Source organism: Glycine soja, chromosome 14, assembly GCF_004193775.1.
Source record: "Glycine soja cultivar W05 chromosome 14, ASM419377v2, whole genome shotgun sequence".
Classification (NCBI taxonomy): domain Eukaryota; kingdom Viridiplantae; phylum Streptophyta; class Magnoliopsida; order Fabales; family Fabaceae; genus Glycine; species Glycine soja.
Window position 1 is genome coordinate 46,318,664 of NC_041015.1, and position 10,684 is coordinate 46,329,347.

General features: G+C 29.6%; 1 protein-coding gene across 1 annotated transcript; it reads left to right on the forward strand.

Moving 5' to 3' along the window:
- Positions 1 to 237: 237 nt before the first annotated feature.
- LOC114384488 (protein DMR6-LIKE OXYGENASE 1-like) lies at positions 238 to 7,158 on the forward strand. The gene is made up of 4 exons (XM_028344159.1): positions 238 to 538; positions 697 to 932; positions 5,830 to 6,157; positions 6,707 to 7,158. Exons 1-4 carry the CDS (start codon positions 323 to 325, stop codon positions 6,947 to 6,949), a joined length of 1,023 nt encoding a protein of 340 aa, XP_028199960.1. The 5' UTR covers positions 238 to 322; the 3' UTR covers positions 6,950 to 7,158.
- Positions 7,159 to 10,684: the final 3,526 nt, after the last annotated feature.

The window sequence follows — 10,684 nt, forward strand, 5'->3', positions numbered from 1 at the left end:
ATACCTTGAAAATTTTATTTCACATAGACCATGCCCACTTACGAATTAATTTACTCCACATGCCGGTATTTAATTTAGTACTAAAGTTCATTTTCTTTGACTTTATACTGCAGCCACGCGCACCATAAGATAAATGTGAATCTATTCCACGTACATATAATTACTGTAAAGCCCCTTTTCTTTATCTATGCATGACCACGCGCACCATGCGGAAATTAAGATATTATAACATATATACAAAGCTACATGTTTTAATCAACTTGCTCAATTCTGCCACCCAAACCCAGAAAGAATAGAACCACCTCCAGGAAAAAAATTAAAGATGTTCAGCGTTAAGGAATTAGTTGATTCGAATAGTCTGAGGTCTGTTCCATCCAATTACATTTGCCTAAATAATCCCGAAGATTCCATATTGTATAATGAAACAGAGAATATTCCAACCATTGATTTTTCCCAATTCACCTCTTCCAATCCCAATGAACGATCCAAGGCAATCCAACAACTAGGCAATGCTTGCCGCGATTGGGGTTTCTTTATGGTATTAATATACTTCACCTCATACTTTATATTATGAATTTTTTTATTATATGCTTTAATTTCGCTAACTTCTCCACGTGCATATTAGAGTTTAATTCCTTCCGTATGCATGCATGTAACTTTTGCTGTCTCGTTAATTTTGGAGTATACTTTATGCAGCTAATCAATCACGGTGTATCGGAGACACTAAGGGATGAGGTGATTAGGGCAAGCCAGGGCTTTTTTGATCTGACTGAGAAAGAGAAAATGGAGCACTCAGGGAGGAACCTATTTGATCCAATAAGATATGGGACAAGCTTCAATGTCACGGTGGACAAGACCCTTTTCTGGAGAGATTATCTCAAATGTCATGTTCACCCTCACTTTAATGCTCCTTCCAAGCCTCCTGGTTTTAGGTACCATTCCCCTCACTCTTTGTTTTTTTACTTTGTCCTATATCATTCTTGGAAAAAAGAAAGATATATAAAGAGAAAAGTAGGATAAAAATTAAATTAAATAAAGAGTGTATATCAATAATAATTAATTCATTATTATTTTTCAACCTTTTGAGCCGTGTAACTGGCCGGTCTTGTCCAAAATAAAGCTTGATTGCCTTAAAAAAAAAGTTTAATTAACTTATTTCTTTACTTATATATATAAGTGATAACAGAAGAACATGATCCACTCAAAGATAAAACATCAAAAGCTTAAGCTTTAGGTCTATAAAATTTTTTTATTTGCGATTTAATTTTATAAAATAAAGAGATCTTATATATTGAAAAAAAATTATTATATAATTATCACAGTAAAATATTTTTCTTAAATTTTATTTTATGTCTCACTTATCGTTTGAATCGGCTGGAGTGAGAGCTAACTTATATGAGTATCACCAAGATTTTAATAAGTTATAGTCCAAAACTTAAATTGCAATTTACAATCATAACATCAAATTTTTGGGGATTTTATAGTCACATAGCGTTTGCAAAAAATTGTTTGCGATTCTATATAATGTAAAAAAATTTAAGAAAGTTTGCAGAATTGCAGTTTTACAATTAGAAACCATGAGTTTCACATAATATTAGTACTTTGGGCGACTTTAATTCTTTTTGTTGTTTTGTTACAATCTAATGTAGTCGGGGTTAATTTCTTCTCTTTGGTGGGTTGTTGAAATGTTGGTATAATAAGGACCACACTATATGCTCTACCTTGACGACCCATACCCTAATCTTTCCTACCAAAACATGATTTTTTTTGCACTCTTTGGCTCTGGCCTCTGGATATATATATTTATCTTGCCTTACTATCTTGCTACATATATATACTTCGTTCTTTTAAATACACTTTCTATTGTTAGTTTGAGTTTATTAGAAATTATAATTTTTGATAAATTTCATTTCTTATTAATTTAACGAGTCTTTCTCCTAATTTTATAAATTTTTAATAAACTTTAATCAATAGAAAAATATGTAAAAAAAACACTTCTCTTAATTTCCAGTTTAATTTATGCTAGCTGTACATATTTTTTATGTGTACAATTAAAACCTGAGATCTTAAGCAAATTACTCTATCTTTCACGGTTAGATCAACCTTTAGTGGTTGAGTTTTATACATTGTTCTAATCTCAAATTCAGAAAAGAAAAGGGAAAAATTTCTTCATCTCCCGATAAGGAAGTTATGAAGCAGGTGAGACAGTTCACTTTTGTATACTTATACCTCATCTTTTACGCATCACTCCAGATTATCATCGTACTCTTAAAGTTTTCCATGCTCTAGATGATGACCAAAAGTATATTCTCTCTCCTTTTGTTGGGCAAAAGTTGTGAAAATGACAAAGCAGCACCCACATGATAATAATAACCCCACCTCCTCTCTAGCTACTTTCCATTGGTGAACGGACAGCAGTGGAAATGGCAACACTACTCCAAAACAAGATATTTTAAAGTTTCAATTTCAGCAATGGAAAGTGTATTGGAATTTAGAGTTAACAAATTGATAGCTCCAATCCTTATGAAATGGTCCAGAATACATGTCCGGCTTGCACCACTTAGTTCAGCACTATTAGGGGTGGAGAATTTCTTATCCCCAATGGGAGACAACAATGTGTGCGACGGGCAATGGCCAACTCATATATTAGGACACCCTATTCATTTTCTATGGTTGAGTTTATCAAAGAAAACAAGATTCTATTTTTGGATTGAGGTCTTTTGTAGTTTCAACTATTGAGATCCTCTGAGGCATTTATTTGAAAAACTCTCCAGAGGGCATGGTAGTTAAGGCTAACCTAAGGATAAAATAAGTAAAACTTATGTTTTAGATCCATCAATAAAAAAATATTTATTATTAATTTTTATAAAAAAAAGTCACATATATTAATAAAAAAATCATATATATATTGAAAAAAAAAGGTCTAACATATAATATATTATCTAAAGTAATTTTTTTGAAAAATTTGTTTTAGGTCCTCTCACCATTGGATCGGTAGTTAATATTGAAATAATTTATTTATTAATACTTTGCATTAAGATACAATTATTTTAGAGTTTAACAAATTGGGAAAAATTTGAACAATCAATCAAGTAGGAATATTGGTCGATTTTTTTTAATGAAAGAATATTCATTGATATGAATTTTAAATTAATTATTAGGGAGGTTATATTACTTATCATACACAATAATTTGTAATCCAGCAAAATATGAAAAAATTTAACATTATAGGTAGATATTTATTATTATTATTATTTATTCACTTTTATATGGTTAACACTTTTTAGCGTTTTTCAAAAATTACAGTTTTGTTTTCTTCTTTCATGGTTTGATAGCATTTTTAGATTTAGATTAACGTTACAGTTCATGCATGCGTAATAAAGTTTGTGTTTACCTTTTTAATAGGTTGATCTTATGATAAAAGAAAACTATTATTTTAACCTATGATAAGATAAATGTTTATTTTTATAAAAATAAAGTTTATAATAAATATTTTCTTGAAAATATAAAAATATTTATTTATTATGAATCTTAATTGTAAACAATTTCTTTAAAAAATACTATTGAAATTCAATTTAGATATAAAATAAAGTTGGTGAATTCATAAGGATAAGTTATTAAGAAAATCAGATATTCAGATAATGATTAAATGAGGGTATAGTTTAAAATGGTTGAAAGAGAGATATTTTGACTAGATGTGAAGGATGTGAAGTGCACCTCAAAAGAAACAAGAAAGAGAATATTGAGAGTATCTAATTGAGAAGGTAAGAAGAGTGAGTCTGATTCTAAATTGTGTAGTATAGGGGTAGATCTAATGCTTTAAGATTCTATAAAAGGCAATTTTAAAAATGTGAAAATAAATTATTGGTTTAAAAAGTTAATTTTTGAGTCAAAATTGTTTAAAAAATATATTTATTTGAAAAGGAAGCTATAATTATAACTTTCTTTGGAAATTAATCAAAATATAACTTTGTAAAATAATTAAAATGTAACTTTAATAAATTTGAAAAAAATTCAAAACAAAAGTATATTTTTGTACAAAAATTAATTGAAATAAACAAACTTTAATTTATTACTTTTGTTTGGTCAGTAGGGTTTCCCCCACTAAAGACAAAAGATGTCTGGGGTTCTATTACAGTACGTGATTCCACAATTATTTTAAAGTAATCTAAGAGGCAGTTTGGATCCTTTCCAGCTGCATTCGGCCCAGTTAACATCTAATTGTTGAATTTGTTACCACACAATTAATAAGAGAGGAAAAGATTACGGATAGTTAATAATGGAGAGGACTGTTGCTAGAGAGGATCTTAATTCTCTAAGGGAGCTTCATAGTAACCTCGCAATGGGATGAAGATTAACTAATTGAGTTAATTCAAAATACTGAGAAAAATTCAATCTATATATCACAATATATGCCTCCCAGCGCTTAACTAATTGAGTTAATTCAAAATATAATAAAATTCCTACTTTAAGTATTGACAAAAAAAAAACTGTAAACAGTCGCCCAACTATTTATGCAAAATAAAAAAAACAAATAAATAGTTATAATAAAAATAAAGAACCCTTTTTGAGTGGTTCTTTCTTGTTACAATTATACATTCAATAAAATTGGTATGAGTTTAATGCAACAACAAACTGAGGTTTGATCCTCACAAATGATCTCCATCTTATTTTTCATTCTATCCTTCACCCATCTCCCAGTGGCCCTTTCAAGACAACTTATAAAATCATAATATGGATCTTAAGTATCTTTTTCTATGAAGAAATTACCTCCTTTCAAACTTTAATTAACACTCTAGTGTATGTTTAGATTAATTTATTTTAGAAAAATAGTTACTTTTTAATTTCTTGAGATAATTTTTACAAAAAGAAAAAAAAAGCAGAATGAATCAGTTGCCAAATTCCGGTTAAATTAAACCATGCCTTGCCAATTGATAAATAAAAAGAAGAAAAAAAGCAAAGTCAACTGTAAATAAGTTACACAAATGACTATGATAAGATATATATGAAGTAAATAAATAGTTGGACAAAAAAAGAACTTTTTACGAATCTGAAGTTATACTCTTTTAGCAATGTCATTCATTATGAATATGTAATTTTTATTATTTTGAAAAGGTGTTAAAGTTTGTTTGATTAAGTTTTTGTTAAAAGTAATTATTTACATATATAAAATCCCATAACGTGACGAACTAAAATTTAAATTTCAATTGCCTTCAAATAATACCCATGGAAAACCCAAAAATAAATGAAAGGGGAAAATAAAATATAATGATATATTATGTTCTATTGTTTAGATTCATACTATGAGAAAAATATAATGAAAATTAATAATCTAACCGATTCTATTATTTGTCTTCATTTTTATCTAATTTAAGAAGAATGTTATGGGAAAAAAATATTTTATTCCATCATAACTTATCCAAACAATAAAATGTAAATTTTATTTCATTATATTTTATACTACTTCATTTTATTTTATTTCATCTTATCTCCTTTTGTCTACTCAAATATAGTCGTAATCTTTATGTAGAATATTTTAGTTAAAAATAGGATTGAAGAAACAATTAGTAGAATTTTATAGTTTTAATTGGTTATAGACATTTCACAATCATAAAAAAAAATTAAAAATCCTTTATACAAAACTTCATTTTAACACATCAATTTTTCAAAATTTGAGCAAATTCACAATATTCATAATCACAAGAAACCATATACAACTTGTCCCTAGACCCTAGCATTTGCCATACATGGAAATTAACCACCAAACCATAAGAAAATAATAGATTTAGAGTTTATTCACTGTCTTACTCGTTCATTGTTAATTTGCAGCCAAACTTTAGAGGAATACATCACCAAGGGCAGGGAACTGATTGCAGAATTGCTAAAGGGAATATCTCTAAGCTTAGGGCTTGAAGAAAACTACATACATAAAAGGATGAATGTAGACTTGGGCTCCCAGTTGCTGGTTATCAACTGTTACCCACCATGTCCTAAGCCTGAACTTGTAATGGGCCTTCCTGCACACACAGACCATGGGCTTCTGACCCTCCTGATGCAAAACGAGCTTGGAGGGCTTCAAATTCAACCCAATGGCAAATGGATTCCGGTCCATCCCTTACCCAACTCCTTTTTCATCAACACAGGGGATCACATGGAGGTAAAACAAAATTCACTCTTGCATGCAATTTACTACCATGCAACCCACTTGCACGTTAACTATTAGGTTTTTTTATGGCCCTTGCTTAACGGTATCCACAAATGCTCAATGGACGACACTAGTTAAGAAATGAAAAAGAAGAAATATTTTATTACAAATCATGTTAGGGTTCATTTAAAAATTAGAGAGAAATGCATTTTTATGCATTGCAATAAAAATTAGAGGGAAACACATTGCTTATCAATGTCCACAAATGCTCAAAGGCCTCAACTTAAGGAACATTCGTCCTAAAGCAAGTCCCTCCTTGCTTCTCACGTAATGTCATTTTCGACTCTTCAACTCCACCCAACAGCTAAACAAGCACATGTTTCCTTAACGAGTGTCCTATTAGTTAGCATTTGGCTTGAAAAAATAAAACATGAAACTTCATATATATTACAAAAATGTTGCTGAAGTTTCATTTCTTGTAGACAAATTGGAATATTCACTCTATATTTAATTATTATTCAGCATTGGAAAAACAAATGAATGCGCGAATTTTGTTCTCAGATACTGAGCAATGGGAAATACAAGAGCGTTGTTCATCGAGCTGTGGCGAACACGAAAGGCATTAGGTTTTCCGTTGGTATAGCACACGGGCCCGAGCTTGACACCATTGTGGGGCCCGCACCGGAGCTTGTTGGTGATGATGATCCTGCTGCATACCGTGCCATCAAATATAGAGATTACATGCAGCTTCAGCAAAACCATGAACTCGACGGTAAGTCATGCTTGGATCGTATTCGAATTTGAATCAAATTAAGCTCCTACCATCGCTTAATTAGTTAGGTATAGCACCATGCATTTCTTGTATCTGAACCATGCTTGTGTTTCATGTATCATTTAATTTCAATTTGAATGTTGATCTACTTGGAATGTAATTTCCACGTGTGTAATTGAAAATGCTTAAATGCATGCACGAATCTGCCTGCCATGGAAAATTAATAAATTGACTTCGTGAAAATAAATTAATGGTCATGTAGATCACGTTAATTTAAAAGAAAATGTTTTTTTTAAAGAGCACAATAAAGCTCCACGAGAAGTAATTCTATTTGAGTATGTAATTAGATCAGTAAATTTCTTGCTCCAAGAATTTAAAATATAATTACTTATAATTGGAATAGGATCTCCTATATAAGGAATGGCTTTACATATTTTAAAATAGCAATCTTGATGTATCAAAAAAATTAATTGAACTTGCGAGCACCTCCATCTACTCTTATAACGTGTTTGGAAATAGATTTTCCAACTTTCAGATATCCCACTAATTGAATAAACGCTATTAGCTGTAGCTTTTTACAATTTTCATATCCGGGACGTGAATAATGAAAGATAAAAGTGATTTATGTATCATCATTTAAAAAAAAAACAAAATAAACAAAATGCAATTCTGACTACGGTTTTTTTATGATGGTCTTGTAGAACTTTCCGGTGGCTTAATATTTTGCATCACTTACACTTTGTTATACAAAGATTAGTTGCTTCAAGTTGCTTCAAAATTGAAAAGTAGTTGCCTATTAAGACTAATCAATTTTGGATTCAGTCACTTTAATTTTGGTGACATTTCTTCCTTTTGAGCCTTTAGATTAATCTAACAGGAAAGAATTTTCCATTTGTACTTTTTTAAAAGAATTTTTAACTTAATTATTAATTTATTTGTTTTAAATTTTTTACATTTTAAAATATAAAAATACTATTAAACATGCAGGTTAATTGGTACAAAATTATCACAGTTTAATAAGTGATCGATCTCGAACATCGTTCAAATTTTCATGTTATAAAACTAAAATTAATAAAATTATTTTCACATCTCATAATTTTTTTTACTATGAGCTAGTAATGGTAGTTTAAGAACTAGTACTACAAAATTTTTGATAAATTTATTTATACTAACTATTGATATCTTTCTTTGGAAACAATCTTACTTGGACAATTAGGACTACTATAAGCAGTAAAAATTTTGTCGAGACCATAGGTTAAAGTGAAATAATTTTGTACCAGATAATCTACACGCTTAGTAGTGTTTTTTATGATTTTAAAGTAAAAAAAAGATGTGAAAACTAAATTAATAATTAAACTAGGAATATCTATTAAAAATTAATTAGTAGGTGTTTATGGTGAAAATTTGTTTTGATGATTGAAAGTAAATAAATTGATCTTTCACTCTTGATTCTAATTAACCACAAACAACTTATTTTATTTAGAGGGACATAATTATAATTACGAGTTCTTTTTTATTAAACTAGTTGTTGTTGATATGACTTTCAACTAAAGGAAATATGAGATAAGTTGAATAAACAAAAACTCTTGACATAATCATGTATTATTGTCGAAAATACTCATTTTGATTATTAGAGTTTGTAACAAGAATGATTTTCAATAATTAATAAATTAACATATTATAGATCGAAAAGACATTTTTAATCAATATCACATAAGTTGTTTTTTTTATAAGTATATAGTTTTTTTATAATATATATGCTTTTTGAAACATGTAATCAAATTCGATTAAAGGAAATAAAATTGTAATGAAATTAGATCAAAAGACTTGTAAATAAAGAGCTTTGAAAGTAAATCAAATTGAAATACAAAACAATTTAATGGTTGCAAAAAAGTAAAGTGTTGATGAAATGTAAATTGAATTGAAATGCAAGACAAAGTAAAGGTTGTTACATAAAAGTAAAATGCTGATGAAATGTAAATTGAATTGAAATGTAAGACAAAGTAAAGTTTTTAGAAAAGTAAATAATGAACAACAAGTGAATAATTGTTTAGAGAAGAAATTGCAATTAGAAGTATAGAGTTTGGAGAAGAAATGTGGAAGAAGAGAATTTCATAAAACGTAAATTAATAAAAGAATAAATGATAAAAATTGTAGATTGGATCAAAGTATGAGTTCAAACATACACTTTGTCCTAGTAATAGGTATCCATTTTCCTTGTGCAACATGTTGGTATAGAGATTTCTATGAGAACTTTGTAACCAAAGAAAACATATTTACCATTGTGTCTATTTATAGTTTAATTCGACTCAATGATTGATTTACAAGATTCGTATAAGTGTACAACTTATTCAAATTAACTATGTACAATGTTAACACCTATATCTTTGTGCTTCTTATAGAAAACTGTTCATAATCATCTTCGTATATTTGATTGAAACAACATACCTTCGATCACCCTTTCTTTACTCTTTTTGAGAAACATGTGACTCTAATAATTTATCTTTAGAGATCATCTTCATCTTCTAAGTTTTGCCTTTTCTATTTATCATCAAACCAAATTATTTTATATCCTTTTCGATGGTCATTTGAACATAACCTGAGTTTCATGTTTTTTTATTCCCTTCAATCCTATTACTTAGAAAATTTTACTTACACTCTCAACAAATGCCCCCAAAAAATATGAGTTTGAACCTTTGAGAACATTTATTTTCTGCACTCAATCGAAACTATAACTCTTTGCGTGTTTACTCAAATTTGAATGAAAAAGTGCTTGTTTATGAATAAGGACAAATATGTCAATCACTATACCCACGTCCACTATTGCTTATTAAGTCAAAAATAGCAATGATTAAATAAAAGTTTTATCTATAATATCATTTAAAGATATATATGTTATTTCATTCAAACTTAGAAGTTTTTTCTTCCTTCTTCCACCTTTTATTTTCACACTCAAAGCAATTCTGAGAACCCCTTCTCTTTCTTTTCTCTACTATCCCCAAACCCTTTCCTTTATCCTAGACTCTCTTCATTCTAAAGTTTCCTTTCAATGGCTGCCTCTTCTGCTTCAACTCAAGGTTGTGTTCTCCCAATCACTTCTTTTGCTACTGAACTCGTAGAGTTCAATGGCAAATGCTTTGCACCCTCACCTGGTTTGGAGGCTGAGACCAAAAAGCTTTGGGAAACTCAGGTAATGATCCCTTTCTCTTTAGCTGAAAAGCAACTAGCTTTTGCAGGTCCATTCAAACTAATCCACCAGCAGAGTCCTTCCATTTCTTCCCAAGTACCGAGGAAGAAATTCCCCCAATCCATGACTATTCGATCAGGATGGATTTCATGAAAGATAACAAGAAATTTTTTCATTCGAAACCCTTATTTGACCGAAAGAATTACATAGCTTGGTTAGAAAGGTTATAGACTAAGTATGCCAATCAATGGAAGAAGATAAGGATTTTTTTTTTTATCTTTTTCAAATTAACAAACTGGACATCTCGAACATTTCGATGGTTATGGCAACTACACTTTTCTGGAATCAAAACACTTTGTGCACTCAAACTGCCTTGCGGCCCAGTTGCCCCAACACTTCTTGATGTTTCCATAATAACTAGTTTGATGCCCATTGGAGAAAAATATTTGGTTGGCTTTTTTCTAAACACTATCGACCCTAAAATCACAAATTAGAAGAAGAAGTCTTATGGTGGTTTTATGGAAAATCATTAAGGTGTCAACACCAAAACTACTACTCCTTCTATTATTGATCAAGAACA